The sequence below is a fragment of the Mangifera indica genome, chromosome 6 (genome assembly GCF_011075055.1).
Source record: "Mangifera indica cultivar Alphonso chromosome 6, CATAS_Mindica_2.1, whole genome shotgun sequence".
Lineage (NCBI taxonomy): Eukaryota > Viridiplantae > Streptophyta > Magnoliopsida > Sapindales > Anacardiaceae > Mangifera > Mangifera indica.
The window spans coordinates 6,931,543-6,956,142 of NC_058142.1; the positions used below are offsets into that span (position 1 = coordinate 6,931,543).

Sequence of the window (24,600 nt, forward strand, 5' to 3'; positions counted from 1 at the left end):
TAAAATATTTTTAAAAACTAAAAATTTATTATATTTGCTCCTCCAAATTTAAAAATCTAACAAATTTCTCCTTATCTATGATTTAGAAAATCAACAAATTTTTCTTAGGATTTGGTATAAAGTTATACCAAATCATCCATAATCATACCTAGTGTATTTCTAATCCAAGATGAGCATTGATAACGTTCCACAATCATTAATCACGCGTGAACTCATTCAATATAACCAATAAACACATCAATAACCTACGGCAGTAGGAACCAAATAATATCAATAGGTAATTGCATTAACATTCCTCCAAACTTGTACTCAAATTAAAACAAACAACAAGTATTCCCAACAACTGCTCATATTATTCCATAACACGTTCATCAATATTCAGGTAGCCAATCCAACAATCAATCCACATGTGATCCAAACTACATATCCAATCAATTGTTACTATGGATTACAAGTGCACTAAGCCTCTATCAAACATCCATTTTGCATATGATAATTCCACAACAAATACATATTCCATTAGGGGGAAAGATTGCCTACTTACCTTAATTTCGATGAATTCGCAATGTGTTTATATGGCTTTGGGTGAATTCTAGTGACTTATAGCATCCCGGGCTCCCAAAATCTCTTTTGTCTCTCTTTCGATATTTCATGTTTTCTAAAATTATGAAGAACAATCCTTAGCTAAAAGCACCTATGTTCTTGAAAAATGTTATATCATTTCTAAATATATATATATATATATGTGTGTGTGTGTGTGTGTGTGTGGTTTTAACTTTCATCTGTCTCTCTCTGATATTACTTAAGATTGTTATGTATAGTATTATCCTCTTAGTACATATTTTAATTGTATTAAGTTAGCTTGTAGGTTAGCTATTCCTTGTACATATTTTAATTGTATATAAAAAGTTTACATAATTGAACTTCTAAATTTGTATATGTAATTAAGCATGCTTATATTTTAATTTTTCATTATCATAGTGTGTTTTCCTACTTTGAAATTTGAAATTTTTATCAATTTATAGTTTTATCTATGATTTTAAAAATCGGATCAGATTAGTTACTCTGACCGGTTAAACCATCAACTACTAACAAAACCAATTTGATCATGTATAAAATTGAGTTTGACTAAATCAATATAAAAAATTGATTTTTTTTTTCAAAATTCATTATGAAAACTTGAATTACCACTTTATTTATCATATTTGAATATATATATATGACGAAGAGGTCTCTCTTCGTCACTCCACCCAGACGATGAAGGACGACTCTTCACCGTCCTTCATCGCTCGTTGCGTGGTCCAAAGGCTACGACGAAGCGTTGTCCCTCGTCTGTTCTTCCAGATCTAGACGACGCTTCATCGTCCATATCTGAGCGACGAAGGGTCGTCCTTTGTAGTTGGAGATGGGAGATCGGTAGATTGCATCGACCGTCGGTGGTGGCTGGTGAAGGAAGCAAACCTTAGGGGTGAAATCTAAACTTTTCAAACTTTAAGGATGAGTTAGTTATTAGTTTTTAAAACCTGGAGGGGGGAAACCTTAAAATTTTAAAGTTTTAAGGTTTTAAATAGTAAATGATAATTTACCCCTGTCCCTAACTGAAAAATTGGACAGCAGTTTGGTCATGGGTGGGAAAAGTGGATTTTCATCTGTCATAGATGGCATCTTGAAAACGCATCTAAAGTTGGGTGGGAAATAGTCCTTCTCCCAATTATATAATTAATTATTTTTGAATAATTAATCGGTTTAATTATCGATTAGATCATATCACTCTTTTCACCTAATTGATATCCAATCTAATTATAAAAACATTAGTTTTATTTTTCCATTATGTTACGACTTTAAATTTTACCAGGATAAGTTTTGAGAACAAATCATTTGTGTAACAATTTTTTATTATTAGCAACCAATTTTGTGTAACATGGGAAATAAGAATTGGAATTGATCATGATATTTCATAGTCTTACACACGTAGCAAAGTCAGGGACCTCACCCCTCTAAAGCTTAATTTTCAGCCCTATAAATTAATTCCAATTTTGAAGTGCTACTTTTAATTCCATTGCCTTGGTTGATTAATTCTTCAATGGCAGAAATTCATAGAACCGGTAAGGAGTCAAGTTGGCAGAAATTTTTTTGCTTCTGTCTCCTTTGAGAGTTATTTCGCTAAAAAATTCATCTATTTTTTGTCGCAATGTTCAAAACTAAGATTAGATTCGAAATGAGTTTGATTAAACTCAAAACGAGCTCGAATATAAATATGAGCTAAACAAACACAAACTCAAATATGAGTTAAAAAAAAATAGAAAAAACAAACTCGAATCCAAATAGAGGTCGTGTTTGACTCACAAGTCGAGCACGACTTACATCATTAAACAAAAAAATAGAATGAATGACATCGTTTAGGATAGCTGAGTCGGATCTCATGTGAACCCGAACCAAGTTCAATTTGTCCACATGAACTTCAGGTTGGTGCGAACCAATTACGAACTCTTAAATCGCAAAGTGAACTGAGCACGACTCTTCATACTTGACAAACTTGAGCCGAAAATGAACTGATCCCAACTGAAAATGAGTTTCACCTTGTCTAGGCTTGGTTCGGCTTGAATCCAACCTTATTCAAAACTAAACACAAGTTCTAGAAAAAAATGAGATTTACATCTCCTATGAGTAAACTTCTTAAAGTTATGAGACAAGTGCTAGATTGCTAAACAATTGAGAAGTCCCCCCTCCCCTCAAACCCCAACAAATAAGGGAAAAATATTTTGAACTGAGGTTGTTATTTCTCTAATAAACTTGTTTGCCATAAACAGACTCTTTTCTATAAAGTACTAAGTTGATATGACCTTTCTTTCTTCTACTTCCTATACAAGTATCATTGACTTGGAACTTTATGATCAACTACACCATATCGCTGCATTGCAATTACTTGCTCGCTGCATCTGGAACACCGAAATGATGCAGCTACAGCACAACGTGTCCTAAGGCAGTAATAACAGTACTTGCCAACGCGAAAGAATTACATGTTAAGCATTAAACTTATCCTGTAAATGAACCAAAAAAGAAAATGCATTTCAAAGAATATGAATATATGCAAGGAAACCTCTTTGCATTGCATATGTTAAACAAAAATAACATCAGTGTTGGTTTGCATTTGGAGAACATATATTCAGCCAGATATGCCAAAAATAGGGACTGTCGAAAATATATATTGGACTTACAAGTATAAAGATTAAAACTTATATTACACAAAACCAATTGGTTTGTGTTAAAGTTCAATCCACATATTTATATACCACTTATATCACATTTATTTGATGTGAGACTTTAGTTTCCAATAGAGACGACCTCCATTGAGGTTTAAGATTTAGCCAAATGACTTATTCCCAACCAACGTTTAGTGTACTCTTAAACTCCTACTTGCAAGATTTCAAAAATTTAAACACCTACTCTTCTATTAAAATTTGCTATCAGGATTAAAGATAAAATCATCATTTAACAAAAAATTAAAAAAAATAATATTTTATTTTATTTTCCTCCCTTAATTTAAAAAACTAATAATTTCTCCCCACTCAAAGTTTGAAAAGTTAGCATTTCACTCTAGGATTTTTTTTTCTTCTCCGACCACCTCTTCCATTCTAGCTGATAGCCAACACTTTCCATCGAGTGTTCGAGCACCATCTTCTCATCTCTAAGACGAAGACTTTTCGTCTTTGTCTTAGATAAAAACCATTCATCTAAGAGAGACAAAGACGGTGCTCAAATGATGGGTGAGAAGCGTTAATTGTTGGCCAAACCAAAGGAGTGGCCAAAGAAGAAAAAAGAACTCTAAGGTGAAATGGTAACTTTTCAAACTTTAGTTAGAATAAAATTATTAGTTTTTTAAATCTTAAAAGGAGAAAAGAGAGAGGGGAATGAAATAAAATTTTAGTTTTTTTTTCTAATTTTGCATTAAATGAAGGTTTTACCCTTAATTCTAACAATGAATTTTAACTTAAGGGTGGGTATTTGAGTTTTTGAAATCTTATAGGCAAAAATTTGGAACGCCAAACCTTGGGTGAGAATAAGTCTTCCGGCCTTCAGATTTTGTAAACAGGCTTTAGAAAATGTGGACTGTCTGAAAATAAGTTTTTACAAAACAAGACCTTCAATGTTTGTCCAAAAGATTTTGTTAACAAGTTTTTAGAGCATATATTCGGTTTTATACCAGTGTTGGCAAGGGAGGGCAAGAAATGGAGTGGCCGGATTTGCTTGGCAAATTGGACAATGGGTGTCATCTTCTATAGAGCTTGAAGATTTATCCTTTAACAATGGGCGGAATATGTTTTTAAAAGTTGATGAGTTAAGAAGAGGGAGAAGTAACAACAACATTTCCTGCATCCAAGAAGATGACAAAGTGAGTAAGTACATGAAAGAATGCAGCCAACTATATGAAAGACTGCATGAGGAGCTGTTACATAGACTTTGGCATTTAAGGCAGCGGGAAAAGAAAAAAGGCTCATCTTCAAGAGGTAATCTTAGCATGCTTATTCCTTCCAACACATGCTTAGGAAAAGGAGGAAAAGCTTGGTATATAAATATGCCCTTTCAACCAGCAAAACGTTAAACTTGTATACCTCCTACTTCATAGAATTTTGTTTCCAGCCAACATATTGATTGATGAATTTCCTTTTTAGACATTAAATAAGTTCTATGAATAATCCTACACATATAAACTTACTAAAACAAACTAAAGTGGTAATCGAGCTGCAGAGCCACATATCCGTTTCAATTGGTCTAATTTACTTTTAATTTCACTCTTCCAGTAACGCCCTGCCATTACTCCAAGTTAAATAAAGATACTCCACAATATAAGTTTCACCATGTTAACATTTTTGGACAACAGCTAGCAAAAATCTTCCATGTTTATCACAGAGCACAAAATTATTCAATGAAACTACACAAAGTTCAGAGCATTTGAATGGCCAAACTTGTATAAACAGAGGAAAAAATTACCGAAAATTCATTCCATACTAACTGGCGATTCATGTACTCAAAGCTAACAGCTCGATTCATGTTAGGGTCCCATAGACAAGCCTTGCTCTCAAAGCTCTTTCAATGAGGTTCCTATACCTGCATCAGAACAATACAGTAATTCATTATTCAATAATTCTAGAATTTGACTGCCCTGTCTTAATATCCAAAATTAGAGAATAGAATATGTGAAAAAAACATATTTCTACTATCAGTCTACAGAACCCAAATTGGAGCTCCTAGAGCTTAAGAAATTTCATGCTATTTCAAAATCCATTGGCAGAGTGTTAGACCTCCGATTAAGAAGGTATACAAGAGGAAACATATCTCTTCTGCTGAGTTGACACATTCAATTGTTCTTGCTCAGGAACCATACACATGAAGAATGGACAAAGTTTGGATGGAATGAAACATAGCTACAAAAAGAGGGAAGAGATAGAAGCAAGTCAAGAATTGAGTTGAAGTTAATTTGGGAAGGCAGTAGCTCTGTGAGTGATTCTGGCACACCTATTGCTAGCGCATTCGCCATTTTCCTTTTCTGTTTTCCATTTGCGAATACATATTGAGTTGAGGATAAGCAGTATGCATACTTCAGATTCTTCTCTACTACTTTTGCTTAAATGTGTGGTGTTGGGGGAAATTGCCTGCTGGAGTAATCGGGTTGCTATCACATAGTATTCTCTGAGAATTTGTGAACCAGATAAGTTGATATGCCACATAGTTAGCTTTCCAAATAATTTTATCTTTTGTAATTCACTTTACATAACTACATCATCAATTGTTAAATTACTAATAACATCTAACTTTACTATACTCAGCAGTATAGCAATTTTTTCCCACCATTCTTTTGCTCCTACAGTACATATTTTCCCCAAGGCAACCTATATCATCCATAACTTCATTTCAATACTTCTGTTTCTGTTGATAGAAAATGTTCTCTCAGAAATTACCTTCCTGTATAGAGAAATATCAGTACATTGGTAAATGTGGCAGCCTTATAAATTCCTTCAATGCGTTCTATTAAAAACCATGCTCGTCGTGCCAATGGCCTCTGAATAACAAACAAAGAAAATTAGTTCCCCCTTAAATCCAACGCCACCACTGTGCTTACAAGGATATGCCACAAGCACAATTAGAAATATAATTCTTCCAGGAATGAGAATAGTTGGCACAGGAAAGATTGAAATGGTACCTGCTCAGAGTCAACCCACCTACGAAAAGCAGAAAATGATTGTAGGCGGGCCCATATATACTGTCCACCAACAGTACTGATGCAATACCAAAACTTTTGAGCAATTGTAAGGCCAGGTCCCTCCAAGCCTATTCTAACTGCAGAAAAAAATACCAAAAAAAAAGAAGAAAAACAAGTAACAATAGGTTTGTAAAAGATAAAGCTGACATAAGAAATATCTGAATGAAAAGTTGTCACGGAAATATATAAAACTTTTGGAATTAGAACACAAACAAACTCCTAGTCACTAAGTCACACTTCATAAACCTATAACAATTTTGACCTCAAAACAACTATGTATCATGATCTGGAAAAGAAAACATTATTTCAATAACCTTACAATACACATTGTACTTTCATCTACGAGAAGCAGATACCATTATACAAATTTATAGCAAAAAAATTCTGTTACTGTGCAATTAGAATGATGATATAGATCTTTGAGAATAATAACTAAACTTGCACCTTAAATCAATCCTTAAGTGCATTTGTAACAAAGAAGCTTACTAAAAACCCATACTTCTCAATCCTTAAGGATTATACACAAAATATAGAGCAGACGGAAACTACTAATTAGAACTACTAAAGAAGCTAATTTTCAATCACATAACCAGTAGCACAAGCAAGAGGTCCAGACCTTACCTCTTGCTCTTGCTTCCACTGCACGTTCGTCTCTATATCTCAAATTCATTAGAGCATTCCCTGGAGTTGGCTTATCTACCGAAACTGAGAACCGCCAGATGAGAAACTCAAGGAATGCATCAAGTTCTGGTTCATATTGAAATAACATTCCTGGCTAATCCCAACAAAAGAGTGAAACAAGATTAAAAACATTGACCAAAGAACTCCAAGTTAAGTGTTATGCTACTAATGCTTTCAATTACACATTACAGTACCTTCATCAAAGAGAAGACCTTAACCAACTGTTCTTTTAACATCGCTGACATTCTATGTCCAATCTTGCAGCATCGAACTGATTAACTCTTGATATTGAAATAGGTATTGATGACTGTCCAAAAGACACATGAACCAACAAAAACAACATAAATGAAAAGTTACAAATACCCAGAAAAATAAACAAGTCAACTAAATTAAACCATGATAATAGCACTTGACATAAAATTAGGAGAGCCAATATAAATACAAGCTCAATTTTTTCAAAATTTGCTACAGACACATCCATGAACTAATTCAAATTCAGTTTATCGTGAACATTCAACATTCATATGGAGTTCTCACTAAGCAAATTAAACTAATTATTCTTAACCTTTACCAAAAACACAAATTCCCACAGAAGAATTTTCCAATAAATTCTCATTCTAAGTCATCAGACTTTAAAAAGGTGAGCAACAACAAAGCCCTGAAACGTGATTTACAAAAAGAAAACACAACATGAACACTAAGAGATAAAACTTAAAGTAAGGTTCATTTTGCGAACCTGATGAGATAAAGCAAGATATTTCCAGGTAGGAAAGAATCTTTGATAAGTATCAATCCATGTATGTTGTGCTGGAGGTGTAGCTACGTTGGTACTCGTAATACCCATTTGTGATGCAGGGATTGTTTACTGTACAATTTGCTAGGGCTTCTTTGCAAAGCTTTGAAGTCTCTGTTGATATTATTACCAAGAAAGTGAAAGGGGAAGAGATTGAGCGATGATTTCCTCAGCCTTGTTCACATACAGTTAAAAACTGTTGCTTAATTTTGCAGTGAAGAGTAATTTTTTGGTTCCTTCAGGGGTAATATGATTTCTGCAATCCATGAGGGCGACTTCAGCTTCTGCAGATTCACAAACACCAACTACAAGCAGTTAAACGACAGTCGGTATCAATTATAAATTATAATTATGAAATTTTTATTCTACCTTTAAAATAATTATATCAAAATTATATAAATAAAATAATATATTAATATAATTTTATTATCTTTAATTAAATATAATAATTATTTATATATATTAATTTTTATTAAATATTTTATTTTTTAGAACCATAAAAAAATTTCTCATAAAAAATATAACAATTACCCCTAAAATCTAATATAATTTCTCATAAAAAAAAACTTTTCGGTTCATTACAAAAATATTCTTTAATCCACTATAAAACCATATTTCTTTACACAACTGAATTCTCCAAATTACCCCTAAAATCCCAACAAAATTCCCTTTCAACCTCATTAGCCAACTCAAACTCTCCAAATCCTCTCAACCCTTTCCTCAAAACCTTACCCACATACTCATCAACTTTCCAACTGGACCCCACCCCACTTCTTTTCATCGCCTCACATATCCTGACCGTTGATGCCTTCGACCCGGCTCCAATCACACCCTTAATCACTCTCGAAAGACCCTTTTCATCACCACCGTCGATCTCCTCCAACTCGTCAATCAGACGGTCAATCTCGTCTCCCATTCCATTCTTACCCAGCGCACTGATCATATCTGCGAGTAAACCCAAGTCCTGATCCGGGTATTCTGCCCTGATGATGGAGAAGACGTGGAGGGCGACGGCGCACTCTCCCTGGCGGAGGAGCTCACGGAGGGCGGCGAGGAGGTCGGCCTTGAGGAGGCGGGAGAGGGAGGGGTAGGAGGGGCTCAGTGAGTTTGTTTTTTGGGCACGTTTTAGGGATTGGATGGCTTGGATTGCTTCTATGCTTAGGATTCTGCCTTTGACTAGAGGTCCACGGTTGCTTCGCGGGCCGCACCGTATGGGAATATGATGGAAGTTGGTTGACTGGGTGGTGATTGGATTGGGTTTCAGAGAATGATGAAGAAAATTGAGATTTGAGTGAAGAGCGGAAGCCATTTTTGCAGAGGCTTTGGTGATGAAAGCTATAATAGTGTAGAGCTTATTGAAGAGACGGTTTTATCCTATCAGTTCCTAATAAAAAGCACCTTCTACTTTTACCATTTAACAAAAGTCTAATTATAATACGGACAAATATTATGTATATTTATTTTAAATATATAAATAAATATATATTATTATATAATTAAGTGTAATTTTAAATATAATTTAAAATTATTTGGTTATATAATAATATATATTAAATATATATTTAGTTATACATTCAAATTAAATATATATAATTTTATTAATATAATATGTTATTCCAATATTTAACTAGGAAAATGTTTTCAAGGTTATGGGAGCAACATTTTAATTTTTAAAAATTTATTAAATTATATTATAATCAAACTCTTATTTCAACCCAAGAGTCAAACTTAAGTCGTGAGTAACATACCAATAACTAACTTGTTTGCAACCTTGAAAATGATATATATATATATATATATATATATATATATATATATATATATATATATATATATATATATATTTTTATGTATATATGATTAAATTAACCCAATTCAAGCTATTTAATAAGAAATTATATGACTTGAACGTATTATTTAAATAGAAGTCATGTTCAGTTTATAAAATATCAATTTGAAAATGGTTTGATTAGCAAACGAATTGACTTAAATGCGTTTCAAATTAGAAATCGTGTAAAGTATACTCAAATTAACCCATTTGGACTAATCAATTTACCCTGAATGGATGGTTCATCTCAAATAAGGTTTCTACATTACCCAAAAAAAAAATTGTCAAAATTGATCATACTATTATAGGACCATAAGCATATAAGTACATTTATGTCATACAGAATGAGATGGGTTTCCCTTGTTACATCTATTTATCACAACATTTATTCTCATTTAAGACGAACTAGATAACAGGAAATCTCAAATATTGATGAGCAGTAGAATATACTTCAGGATTTGTGGCTGAGTTTTCCTGGAGTATGCCTGCCACAACTTCCCAATATCTTTCTACAACTATTAAGTTTCCATCATTCCTCAAGGTATAAACATGATCTGCCTCATTAAAAATTTATATCTACTACATAACATTCCTTGTGGCTGACGCTTGATTGATTTGCCAAACTGAAATAGCTAAACAACCACCCACAAGCACATTAATTCTCTTCTTCTCTTCTACATTTATCCCCACACTCCCTTAAGTGTAAATTCTTATCAAAGTTGTGCAGTGTCTAGAATAATTGACATCAACATCAGAAAGCAATAACTTTCAAAGTGATGAGCAGCTCAATTTCCAACACTGCTGGCTTAGACTGATTTTCTCCCAGTAATACGATAACAAATTTGACAAACTTGAGTGTTACACTCAGTATTCTGTGATATCATTTCACCTTTTGATACTTTCTGTTATGAGATTCTGAAAGCAACCCATCTCCACTGAGACTTTGATGGACTGCCATTTTAACTTGATAGGAGGAGAAGAGATGCATGGTTTAATATTTCCTGTTAAGTTGATAACAAGGTGAGGCTAATTTTTGAGTGTTCCGAGCATTTGATGTGTGATTGAGGAGGCACTAATCGGTGCATGGAAAGAGCTAAGTGTGCTTTCCAGATTCTCCACTCAACTATGCAATGCAAAAAGCTCAGATTAATAATTGTTCCCACAAAGAAAATGGATACGAGGCTTCTGATTATCTTCCTCAAGTAATTTGGCCAGTGGATTAGAGCTCTTCGATACTTGAGTTAGCAAGTTCAAAGAAAAAGTTGATTTTCTTGTTACAATAAAATAAAACTATGTGCACCCAATTTTAAATATCCAATTAAATACACGTTAATTAGATACCCGATTACATACTTAAAATTGGGTAAGCTGTGGTTTAATTGAGTTGAAATTTTAGGCAGAGTTTGAGACTCATTATTCCTTGTTATGATTAGTGGAAATCAATTTTGGAGTTATGAACAAAGTTATTGAACTCAAAATTGAATTCCTATCTTAGTAAGTATCAAATAATAGTTACTTTTCTATTTGGTCATATTCTAATTAGATTTGATTCTGATTGATATACATTATTTTTTTTATTTTGTAAAATTAGATTTCCTTTCCAAATTACTCTGTAATATTGTAAATTGTATATTAATTTCTCAATAATAATTATTCAGTTTATCATCCAATTTATAATTCTTTTATTGCGATCATTTGTCTTGTAAAAGAATTTTGTTTATGAGATTTTTTATCTTGAAAGTTTTTTGGTGTATACTTCTAATTTTATTCATAGATGTTATGCAGGAAAAATGAGTATTACTAGATCAACCCTTTAAACACAAATAGATGTTGTGAATTACAGTTAATACTTTAGTTCAAGTCATGAAAAGCCTATACCATTGATCAACGGGCAACAACCAACAACAAAGCAATGAATAAGATCCTTTGGCGGTTATCAATGAAAAGTTTTATGTCAAATTTCACATTACAAAACCTTCATAATAATCACCCAATAAATGTGTTAACTTCCAAGTAAATGTAATGTTATAAATATAGATACACATTCATCTATTTAGATTCAAAATCACGAGTTAAGTTTTAAGAGAGAGAGAGAACTGAGAGGAAACATTTTCCCTCCAAGAAACATGTCGTGTGTAATTGTGTGATAAAGTGAATGTTTTGAATTCGCTTGATACTTGCAACTGAGGTTGTTATGGTTAACATTCTTAAAACATTTTGGATTAAAAAATTTACCAATGATCCAAAGCAGAAGTTTGTCGTAGACATCATCATTGCAACAAATAACAAATGTAAACCTCTTTTTATTTTGTTTTTGTAGTAAAAGTGATGTCAACTTGCATACGATAAAATAAGCCAACTTCATTCACATTGTAAATGTCACTTCAAACATATTTGTCTAATTTCTATCTTATTAATGACCAAAACCCTTCAGTTTTTTTTTAAATCAACCAAACCACTCCTCAAAACAACTGAAGCAATTAGTAGGATGTTGTTGTTTAAATCTTTCAACAATCCATTTGAAAATTCAAATGAGATAACTTCAAGATACAGTTGTCTAAGAAAAAAGATTTCTCTTCTTTTTTAGCAATTCAACACTCGTATTGACATATTCTTGATGACACACAAACCATTCATGAAGGACAGATTCTTTTGCTAGGCATCTTATCATCTTTGACACTTTGCATTTTAGGTTCAACAATAATGCTTCTTGAAGGAGGTTGGTTGATTGTTTGAGTGTCGTAGATATTGTTGCTTATGATATCTTAAGACTATTGAGTATCTTCTAATCACTTCACAAAATCTTTTCACTTTTAGACAGGGAGGTTTGATTCTTTCATTTTGCACCATTCAACACGAATATTGACTTTTTGTACTAACTTTGGGTGGCAAGGTATTATTTGAATTGGTTGAGAATTGAATAAGTTGTGTTATATACCGTGCATTTATAGAATCTACATTGGAAAAAGAAAGTGAATATAAAATTTTAGACTTTTAAGACCACTCTGCTTACTTTCAACACTACACAGATATATATACTAGCTTTCTGAAATTATGTTGATATTTTTTTCCCAATATATATACCTTGGATTTATATATATATATATATATATATATATATATATATACACACACGTTAATTAATTATATTAATATAGTATATATTTTGCCCCTATGCCACTTGCATAAGGATAATCAAGTTAAAATAAGAATTTTTATGACTACACTTGTATTGTTTATTGTAATAAAATTAGTCTAGTCCAATAGTATAACTATATAGAAATGGTTTACTGTATAAGTAAAATTATGTGTATATATTTTTTTAATATATAATTTGATATACAAATTGTGTGTAATTATATAAGAGCAATGTTATATGTATCCACTTTTAGCATACAATTTGTATACATAGATATTTTGTCATTATACGATTAAATGTTCTTTTATCTTTGATTTAAAATTATTCAATCACATAATAATACATTATCTGTGTACATAAATTGCATACTAAAAATAGATACGTATAATTTTATTAATCATATAATTGGATATTCTATCATTTGCGTATATATAATTTTATTGTTACACTACATTGTGTTGATTGAAGAAGTTTGAAATACTCAGCCTCGATAATATATATAATAATAATCAATTTATTAATGGTACACGAGGTTTCAGTTTAGCTCCTACAACCTTGGAGTCATTGTAGGTTTGCATTGAAATACCAATAAAAATATATATGTATAAACAATAATATGTTATTATATGATTGAATGATATTTTATCTTTAATTTTTAACTATTTAATCACATAACGATACATCATTGTTTATAAATAAAAGTTGTACACATAATATTATTCATTGAAATACTAAGCAGCTCATGAGGGCTCAGTGACAATTACTAGTCACAATCAAATTACAAGGACTCCATTAAAGTATGAATGGAGCAACTGTCACATATCAAAAAAGTTTAGCATAACATTAAGAAATAGATTGCGCGTTTGACAAGTGAGGATAAAACTAACATTGATTCCAAAATTTTTGGGTATGTTAAATAATTTACAGAAACAAAATTGTTCATTCACAGAAACAATTCATATAAAACTTGAATAATTTTCACATGTTTTTATGACTGCAATATTAGACCCACTTTCTTTTCTTAATCTTCATATCTTTATTTTGATTAAGGGTCAACTGTTTTTTGTTTTTGTAAAGTCTAACACAAGAAAGTGAGAAAGTTAGCTCAGTGACAGAACAATTTTTTTTGAGAAGGAATATTGGAAAACAACTTGAATCCAGCTTTCTTTTCACTGTAGCAATGGTGGGCTGCAAGTGAGACACACAAAACAGAAAGTATATAATATACACTTTAAACACATGATCAAGATATGTGATATAAAGATATTCATTTAACATCAAATTAGTGATACCAACTTTTGTTAAACAAAACAAAATGTGAAATTTAATAGGGCAGCACTATAACATTGATTGGAAATGTTATAGTTGATTCTTATCCTTAGGAATAAACATTCAAATTATTAAAAATAAATAAAGGCATTTGTAGTTGAAAGTAATTCGTACAATATATATTATAGTGTTTTTGAGGTGGGTATTCCTAATTAAGGATTAATCTTTGTGGGATCGACATCTTGCATCAAGCACATTACGAAGTGGGATCATTTCATTGATCAATCTCATCCTATTCTTATGGTCAAATAAAATGTGCGAAAATGAATGGTCAAACAAGTTATTATAGAGTGTTTTAAGTGGAGAATTATAAATCAATAAAATTATACATATATTTTTTAATGTATAATTTGTGAATACAAAAAATATCACATCATGTGATTGAATAATTTTGAATTAAAAATAAAATAATACTTAATCATATGATGACACATTATTTGTATATCTAAATTATATACAAATATATATATATACACACACACACACAGAGACAAAAAAATAACCTTGGTCATTGTAAATGGTGTGTTATGCATAGGGTTGGATTCAAGTTAAGTCGAGCTCGAGCTCGAGCTTGAGCTCGGCTCGGTTTGCATATAATAGGACTCGAGTTCAAGCTCAAACTCGTGAAAGTCAAGCTAGAACTTGGTTCGAATTCGGTTTGGTTCGACTCGAGCTCAAGTTTTTAACTATTTCGTTATTAAAACAATATCGTTTTAATACATATTAGTCAAAACGATGTCATTTTGTATCAAAATTTTTAATTGAAAAATTTGACAAGAAATTCAAGCTCGATTGAGCTTGTATAGAGCTGGCTCGTTTCGGGCTTATTAGAGTCGAGCTCGAGCTCAAACGGGCTTGGTTCGAATCCAGCCCTAATTATGCATTCTACCCAAAGGTGTTTGTATAATGATTTGTCTGAATTCTTACTGATGATACTCATTAATGGATTTGAGTAGTAGGCTCCATCACATGCTAATGATATTGCACTGTTTAATATATATTTTTTTTAGTCACCTTTTCTATCAATAGCAACATCATTATCATATATTGCTAAACCCTATGGGGGAACTGTTATTTTTTAAAACTTGGGTTAAGGGAAAATTTTTACTTTTTAAAGTTTAGGGGAGAAAAAGTAGATAATATTTTAGTTTATTTTTAATATTACAGATAAAATAACAATTTTACCCTAATAACCGTTAACTTTAACCGGTCATGGATAGGTATTTAGGAGTTTCAAAATTAAAAGGAGAAAACTTGGAAAAACAACATACTTTAACCAATCATGAATAAGTCCTTCGGCCTTTTTTTAAACCAAAAATTTGTTTCGATTAAAAAAATTCGCACACCAATTTAATTAGCCGATTTTGAACACCTTTAACTATTAAGGTTTTAACTAGCTCAAATAATAAGAGTTATTGGAAGAAATATGTGGAGTTCGCTAATGAGATGGTTGATGTGGATTCGATTGTGACTACACCTAAGCTTGCACATATCACAACTACCTATACTAATGTGAAAAAGCAAGCTCATGCAGTGTAGATCAAGTCTAATCGTATGTGATATATGACAATTAAAAGATCAAATCCTGAGAATCTATTCAGTGGCCTATGACTAGTACAACAAAGAACCTATTGGATGCTAAAACACGAAGGTACAAAGTTTCCACTAATGTCTAAATAGGAATGCTTCTTAAAGGACTTTATTCCATGAGGTATGATGGTTTACGAGACCTTAGGGCGTACATTCTTAAAAGGATTCACTACCAAATTAACTAAGTTGGAAGCTTTCGATCTCATTCTTCCTTGTGCTTGTATTGTTCACCAACTCTTAGACACACGCCCACCTGAATTTGGTGTGATTTTGACCACCTATAATTCCCAAGATGAAGTCCAAAAGGTCAATGACCTTATCACATTTTGTGTTTTTGTGAAAGGCAAACTAAAGAATGAAGATTCCCAAACCACTCTCTTCGTTTCTAAACCTAACAATAAAAGGAAAGGAACTAAACCTAAATTAATTACTTAAATTGAGAAGGATCTGAAGATGGGTTTAACTACAAACTCAATTAATTCGGTATTTCAAATAATTATGTGAGCAATCCAATTCAGTTTGTATCATGTTAAATTTATAATAATATGATATGATAGCTAAATATGAATTTGGTTAATCTTAATTTTTTATTTCCTTGTCTTCAAACGAGTATAGTATCAACATTAGTAACAATAATCAGTAAGTCTCTAACGTTCAGTTTCACTCATTATAATATAAACAATACAATAGTATGGATGATGGAATGACAAGGCATTCAATGTAACATATTATAGGTAACCTTGTTTAAATAGACAAATGATCTCTTGACCTAAGTTTTACTGTAAGAAAATATAATATTACTATTGTTGGTTAATGATAAAATAAAGAAATCCCAACTACTCATATTCATTACTATACACATGACATTAAGGGGACGTTTAATTGGGGGTATTAAAAATTATTTTAGTAATCTATCTTTTATTATTTGAATTACTTTGTTTGGTTTATAAGTAATAAAAGATTCTGATAATGTTCTATTACCAATGGTGATGTGATAGGTAATATAAAGAGTAATTTGATTACCACTTCCATCATAAGTATTAAAATATTACCAAAATAATCTTTATTTTATTATAATTATATCTTTATTTATTAATTTTTTTAAGGTAAAAATAATCTCATTTTCAATTAATATAATAAATAACATAAAAAAATATTTTAGAATAATTATACCTAAGGGTATTTAAGTAAAATAATATTTTATTATTCTTTTATTACTTCTAACCAAATACAATAATTATTTATACCTACCCAGTTTATCAAATTTAATCAAAATAATAATAATTTATATCTAGTAATTCTTAAGGTAATTTATCTTTAAGATAATCTTCTAATTTTAGTAACAAAACATTCTTCAAACCAAACGTCCCGTAAATCTTTAAATGCTATAGAGTATTCATACCAGAAAAGAACCCATTAAAAAAAAAACAGAATGTTTAGATTAGATCAATTGCGTATGCATTGCACTAGTAATATAGTTGTCCCAAAGAGGGGCCGAATTTTCAATCTTTATAATTAAGTGGGGATAGGGCTATTGGCCTTTTAATGAGGCGTGGGGGACACCATCCATTCATGACAAAACCTTTGCATAATTGATTTATTTATTTAATATCAAGAAAGCATCATTTTGGAATGAAGACAATTATTCAAAGCAATTGAAGATAATTTTACAACTCACTCAAGGGATAAATTGTTACTATCTTGTTGACTAGAGCAATTAAATATTCCATCTTATTGACTAGAACTATTAAATGTAACATCTTCATCATAAGCAAATCTTACCTATGAATGGATTTATTATAATATTGTTTATAAAAAGATTTTATTCCAACCTACAAACACCAGTTGCCCAATTCTTTTTAATTTAATAATTCTTACATCTTGAGACTTTTTATACGAAAATAGAAGTTAGTTTTGTGAATAGAATAGATTAGCATCTAGCTTGGTTTTTTCGACAAAATTAGAAGGTAACAATTATCCTCCAAATAGGATGAAATTAATTAAAAGAAACAACATTATGGGTATCAGCATTCTATAATATACAGTTACGATACGATATGATATAGGTAAAAAATGATATGTATCATAAAATGTATCAAATTAATACGATATAGTGGATATATCATATAATATAATATGATATATATTATCTATCCAGATCGATATACCTTTTTAGAGAAAATGATGATATAAAAAGTTATATATGAGAAATTTTAAATTTTCAGAGCTGTTTGTGATATTTTTCAAAGTAATTATATGTCAATTAAAATTTTTTATTATTTTATTTTATTTTTTAAAACCGTATCATACGATAGGATTCGATGTTTGATATACAATACGAAAAATTATGCTTTTAATAGATGATACAATACGTGATTCAACACCATAAGCGACATTAGATTTTGAAATCACTAAATTGTTAATGAACAACACATTATGCACTTTATTTCGTCTTGCTTTCTTCTGACTCATTTCTAAACTATATGGATGAGATTGTGTTTAAAAAAAAAAAAAAAGAACAAGGAGTGTTATTGAGAAAGAAGATTCCAGAGATTTTTAGAGAAGGCGGTTCAAAGATACCAAGAACTTAGAGATCAAATTTAGCCATTGAGTTTACCAAAAAGATGTGTCTAAGGAAAAATAAAGTCATATGGGATGTGGATAAAGGTTAAAAGAAGGCATCTCTGTAGTTAAAATAAAATTGTTTGGTAATTAAACATGCCATATTGCTTTATTGCTTCACTAAAAGATATATAGTCATAATACAAAAATTTTCATGTATATATAATATCCTTAGTTCATGGAAGAATTACGATCATGATTTATTGTTTTGTTTAACTCCTTTGATGGGGTTAAAATATTTTTGAAAGGTTTGAATCTCATATTTGTAAGATATATATATATAGAGTCTCCTTGTGATTTGTAAACTTCTGTTCATAATAGGCTTGTAAAGGACTAGCCTAAAGGGTTTGTCTCGCACGCACAAGAACTAGGTTAAAAACTTGATTCATGTGTAAATTGGTGGATTTTCTTTTATGCGCACAAGAAGTACAAAGCCTAGTCTGTTTACACATCATCATTTTAATTAATTATTTTATTTTTTGCAAAAATAAAATGCTCAGCTAAAACATGTGATTTTTGTGCTTGGTGGATTGTTGCACCATTGATTTCAATTTTTATGGCATGTTTGAGTTTTCCAAAAATCTTTGGGATTTTTAAACAATGGATCCGAACTCAAACATTACCAATGTTACTATCAACATTACTAAAATTGATCTGTTTGTAAATCAAAACTACAAAAAATAGAAGGAACGAGTGTTTTCCACACTGGTTATGCATGTCGTTGATGTTGTCTAAATTAATTCTATCTCTCAAAACTAATAATATGGAACAAAAGAAATTTTGGATCCATTCTAATAGGGTTTACTAAAACACAGATCTTAGCATGCTTTCTAATGAACCATTTGATGTCTATTATTTTTATAAGGAACCCAAAGAAATTTGGGACTCAGTGAATCACAAATGTATTCTTAAGGATGTCAACAAACAAAAATTTGTGATTGGGAACTTATATTGGTGGGAGATGATTGATCATAAGGATATCAAATCTCAAGTTAATGAATACCATCAACTTTTGGATGATTTGAAATATGAAAATATCACTTTGCAAGAGAAGTTTGTGGTTGGACTGTAGATTGAGAAATTGCCTAAGTCATAGAAGGACTACAAACAACAATTGAAGCACAAACACAAACAACTTTCTCTTGCATATTTGATCACTCATATTATAATTGAAGACACCAATTGAAGGGGGCACAAAAACTCTAAAGCCAAGGAGTTGGCTTTAAAGGCAAACCTGATGCGAGAAAATTCTCAAAATAACAATAAATGGTATGAAAATTAAAAATTTGATTACACGCATAGAGGTTCTAACCCTACTTTAAACCAAAAGGTTCTCATTTTGTTTGTAGAAAGTCAGGTCACCATGCTCCTTAGAAAGTAAAGGTTCCTAAGCTCCTTCATTATGGGCTCATTGATCCATAAAAAGTGATATGAGATATATAACCCAATATCATCGATAAGTATTTGGGAACAGTTGGAAGGGAGCAACCAAAACAAGTTAATCACCTCTTGCATAAAAAGGTGCAAAGGTAGAGCCTCGTAAACAACATTAGAAAGAGTTATCAATCTTTTTGGAGGATTATTATATAGACACTTTGTCAGCCCCTTCAACTCTATTAAAAGGTCCTAATTTTCTTTTATGCATGAATACTATTTTTGTCATAGTGAGAGGTGATAATGACATATTTCCACCCTTTTCAATATGAGGGGCTAGAGAAACACCTTTCTCCATTTGTTCGTTGCTTGACACAACCTCACTAGGTTAAATCCTCGAGGTCACCTTAGTAAGAGGTTCTAGACCCTTCGCCCTAATATCCACCATTTTCTGTGAATTAATTAGGGAGTCCTTTTAGATGATACGACTTTTGACTCAACATTAAAATGAACACCATCAGTCATTAGAGCTTTCTAAAGATATTTGAGAGATATATAAAGTTTTATCAACAAATGCCCACAGAATTAAACCTTAAAAGAAAGTCATCTCTATGAATAGTATAATAAAGACAAAAAGATCTTACCTTGACAGTGCTAGACAAAGAAAACACCGAGCACAAAGAATTTTCAAGCTAAAATGATTAGGGTTTTATCAAAGATGATTATGGAAAACTTTGCATTTACACCATAATTTTTACCCATTAATTTAATGCAACCTATAATATATATTATACATTTATTAAGCATTAAAACACAAGTTAGTGGTGATTATATTCAACCACGAAATCACAATGAATAAGCCTAAGAATTTACGGTACAAACAGAAACACGATATACAGAAATTGACCCATTTCTTTATGCTACATTTTGACTACTCAATGTCAGCTTTTTCCAGGAATTTTTTTTTCCAAATTTCCAGGAATTTTCTTTTGGCACCATGCTGTTCTCTCCTTGCATGTTTCCAATTTCACAAAGAGTATAAACTTAAAGAAATCATTGACCCCAGAAAAGAAAAGAAAACTTCTGATAACAGTTCTGAATTCTGAAATGTTTGTTTGATTTTCTGATTTCTGCTGCTGCAATTAATATTTGTTATCTTTCACTTTCTCTTCCAGCTAACACGCGCCTTAGCAGATGTATCTAAATTATTGTTTAGGCCAGATGACTCTTTTCTATCCGAGGTTTAATGAAAACCCAACTTTCTATTGGTAATTACTAAAAATCTAAATCTAAATCTATTTGTTAAAGTTTATTGTTGAGGTAAAATTATCATTTATCAAAATATTAAAAGAAAAACTTAATTTACTCCCCTAAGTTTAAAAATCTAACAAATTTCCTTCCACCCAAAGTTTAAAAAATCAACATTTCCCCCTGGAGTTTGTTTAACCACTTCTACTGATGGCCGAAGACTGTAATGATGGAGTTCTCCCTCCCTCCAAACTTCTCTCTCAATCCTACTCCACTTCTGACCATTACTGGTCAATGAAACCAACCAACAAAACCGACTTCTCCCTCAATTTAAAGTATAAATTGGATGTATAGATAACATATTATTATGTGATAAGATATTATTTTATAATTAATATAAAATTATTCAATCACATAATAAAATATTATTTTGATATTTAATTGTATATTTAAAATTGAGTATATATAATTTTCATTTATTTATCAAATAAACAATTTATGAGCATTGTTCATGTTAACAAATCTTAGAAGATTAAAAAAAAGAATTCAATCAAATTTTTTTCGGAAATTTGAACTGTCTTAAAAAGTGATTTCTTATAGATATTAAAAGGGTTTTGATATAATAATAAGCATTTTAATGATGTTGTAAAAAGATAAAAAATAATATTTTTTCAATAAAATTATATACACAAATAATTGTGTTATTTTGTGATTGGATATTATTTTATATTTAATTTTTAACTATCCAATCACATAATAATACGTTGTTATTTATATACAAAGTTGTATACAAAATCTGTATACATAACACTACTTATTATTTTTTTTAATAAGAAAAACATTTATAATATTTTTGAGCAAGTTTTTTTTGTAAAGTTCTTTTCGATATTCTCAAACACACTTTTAACTGCTTCTTGTTATTTTATGTAAGAAGCACTTTGTGCTCTTTGTAACATGTTCTCCTAATCTTATCACTCCGAAAGGTAAGTTTTTTGCAGTCCTAATATGAAAGTAATTTCATTTTTAATTTTTAGATGGGTGGCAAAGTTGCTACTTAACAAAACCGGCTCTTTCTCTTTCTCTTTCTCTTCTGCTAATTCTGAAGCTCTTCAAATCTTCTCCTTTGTCTGTACTTAGTGTGTTTGTTCCATTTGAGCTCAAGAACTTTGATGTCTACACCACTTGAGCATGATTACATAGGCCTATCAGAGACTTCTTCCATGCAAAGAATCTCTGAAAAGCTCTCTTCTCCTTCTTCTTCTTCTTCCTCCTCCTCCTCAACTGAGCCAAACAACAACTGCAGCAACAAAAACAAAACTTGTCTCAACTTCAAAGAGACTGAGCTGAGGCTTGGCTTGCCGGGTTCAAACTTTCCTGAAAGGAAACCACCAAATGGGGTTTCTCTTTTTGGGAAAGACATTGAAAACAGCACTAATGGGTTCTGTGTCACCCCTATGAAGAATATTGTCTCTGGGGCAAAAAGGGGTTTCTCTGATGCCATTGACGGATCTTCTGGCAACTGGGGTCTATCCATTAATGGTAAATCTGACGCTGCTTTGTGTAAAGGAGGTGTTCTGTATTCTCCTAGAGATCGTGTTTTGGATGATAAAAGTAAGATCATAAAAGATGCTGCAGATGTTGTGCCTCTGTCTCCAAAGCCAACAGTTCAAGAGAAGAAAAATCAAGCTCCTGCTGCCAATGAGCCAAGTAATGCTCCTGCTGCAAAGTAAGTTCGCCTTCAAATTTTCCATTTTTTCTTGTTTTACTTTTTTTACAGAATTTTTATCCGATATTTCTGCTTCAGTTGAGTATAAGTTCTTTTTGTGGCTAATTGCAAACTGTTGTATGCCCTGTTGACTTTTTTTTTTTTTTTGCTTTTCTTGTTTATTTAGTATCTTGTGCTCGCAGTCTGTGGACAATTTTTCTAAGCTGCTTATGTGATCTCTTGAAAACAAATAGTTGTGGTCATTTTGCTTTTGTTTATTGCTTATTTACATTTTTTCTTATATTTGTAAAAATTTCAATCCTTACTTATGGATGCAGTAATGAACCATTTTTTTTTTTTTTGGGTAACAGAGCACAGGTGGTGGGATGGCCACCAATCAGATCATTCAGGAAGAACACCATGGCCTCTAATTCAGCAAAGAATAATGATGATGCTGAAGCCAAGTCAGGATCCGGGTGTCTCTATGTAAAAGTTAGCCTGGATGGTGCTCCATATCTAAGGAAAGTTTATCTCAAAGCCTACAGCAATTATATGGAACTCTCATCAGCCCTTGAGAAAATGTTCAGCTGCTTTACCATAGGTATAATCCCTTAGTCAAACAATTCCTAAAGTGTTATATTGAGAACATCTTTGCAATTCTTCTCAGTTTAACCTATAAAGAGTGTTAAAATTAGGAATCAACTTCGTTACTGTTGTTGAAGTTTTGATATGTTGCTCTGGTGATGTTGACTTGTGTTGTTTATGAATGATTATGAATACAGGCCAGTGTGATTCTCATGGACTTCCAGGGCGAGATGGCCTAAGTGAGAGTTGTTTGATGGATGGTTTCCATGGTTCTGAATATGTGCTTACATATGAAGATAAGGATGGCGATTGGATGCTCGTGGGTGATGTACCTTGGGAGTAAGTTCTTTTCGCCATTTATATATTCTTCTCCGAATCCTTGAATAATTTCTTGGTAAATATATTAACTCTTCACCCTGGATTGTCTAGTTTTAGTTTGGAAAGTGAAAACATACAACAAAATTTCCTCAATTTGCCTGTCTCATATGATTTGTTGCCTATGAAAGTTGAGAAATCACCTGGCAGCATCTCAATAGCCAGCTTGATCTAAATCCATTGGTCTGATATTCTGCTGTAGGCTGTAAATTTTATATTTTATGCCTAGTTCAAAAGTACTTGCTTCTTATTCTGTTACCCCCTTTTTGTATGGCATAGTATGTTCACTGACAGTTGTAGAAGACTAAGAATCATGAAAGGTTCAGAGGCCATCGGACTCGGTATGTATAATTCTCTCACGACATGACTTTCTGTTGTACCGAGTTGTGTATATAGATTTTTTCATTTCATTACATATGCTTGTCTTCTTGAAATTGACTTCAGATATCCAATTGCTTGCAGCTCCAAGGGCAATGTTGAAGAGCAAAAACCGAAGTTAATGGTAAAGGATGTCTTGAAACCGCCAAAAAAAAGTAGTTTCTGAAGATCCTCCAAGTGTTTTTAGTTCAGCATTTTGCTCAAGAATTATATATGTATACATATTATCATATATCACAAGTTTGACGTATTTCATTAGTTATTTTGGGGGAAACTTCCTACTAGACAGAAATATTGCTCTGGAGATATTCTTCTTTAAGTTTGTCTCAAGTCTATTTTTGTTCCTCTTTGTCTTTTTTGTGCATTGTAGTTGATGTATAAATGGATGATGGCTTGCTTATTAATCTCTCCCGTCTTTCTCAGCCTTCAGAAAGGGAAGCTGATTGGCATTTGTAATTTCTTCCATTCACTTGATTGGTTTTCTAGGAGTTTACTCTTTGTCTAGTGTTTCCCCAACTTCATCAGAAAGAAAGTAAAAAATTGAGAAAATAAGAGTTGTTTAGACTTTCCACTTGAGCTTGCTTCCATTATTCTATGAAAACATGATCAAATGTTATTTTCAAGTAGCTCCACCTGCCATCCCAGAAGTGTGTTATCCAAAGATACACATTTATACAATCATTTAATGAGA

General features: G+C 31.6%; 2 protein-coding genes and 1 pseudogene across 4 annotated transcripts; 1 reads left to right on the forward strand and 2 right to left on the reverse strand.

The window, feature by feature from the left end:
- Nucleotides 1-2,633: 2,633 nt before the first annotated feature.
- On the reverse strand, nucleotides 2,634-7,787 carry LOC123219365 (annotated as a pseudogene).
- Nucleotides 6,892-9,119, reverse strand: LOC123219366 (protein THYLAKOID ASSEMBLY 8, chloroplastic-like). 3 transcript variants are annotated; one of them, XR_006502853.1, is made up of 3 exons: nucleotides 8,382-9,118; nucleotides 7,138-7,250; nucleotides 6,892-7,033 (listed from the first exon to the last, which is right to left on the reverse strand). XR_006502853.1 is itself a non-coding variant. In XM_044641285.1 (2 exons), exons 1-2 carry the CDS (start codon nucleotides 9,043-9,045, stop codon nucleotides 7,926-7,928), a joined length of 759 nt encoding a protein of 252 aa, XP_044497220.1. In that variant the 5' UTR covers nucleotides 9,046-9,119; the 3' UTR covers nucleotides 7,880-7,925. The 3 variants fall into 3 exon arrangements, 1 of the variants encoding a protein (XP_044497220.1); XR_006502852.1 differs by having other exon boundaries at nucleotides 6,896-7,037; nucleotides 8,382-9,117; XM_044641285.1 differs by lacking the exons at nucleotides 6,892-7,033; nucleotides 7,138-7,250 and adding an exon at nucleotides 7,880-8,020 and having other exon boundaries at nucleotides 8,382-9,119.
- A 12,712-nt stretch (nucleotides 9,120-21,831) lies between these two features.
- LOC123219371 (auxin-responsive protein IAA27-like) lies at nucleotides 21,832-24,365 on the forward strand. The gene is made up of 5 exons (XM_044641294.1): nucleotides 21,832-22,592; nucleotides 22,943-23,172; nucleotides 23,354-23,495; nucleotides 23,811-23,872; nucleotides 23,994-24,365. Exons 1-5 carry the CDS (start codon nucleotides 22,036-22,038, stop codon nucleotides 24,029-24,031), a joined length of 1,029 nt encoding a protein of 342 aa, XP_044497229.1. The 5' UTR covers nucleotides 21,832-22,035; the 3' UTR covers nucleotides 24,032-24,365.
- The last annotated feature ends 235 nt before the right edge of the window (nucleotides 24,366-24,600 follow it).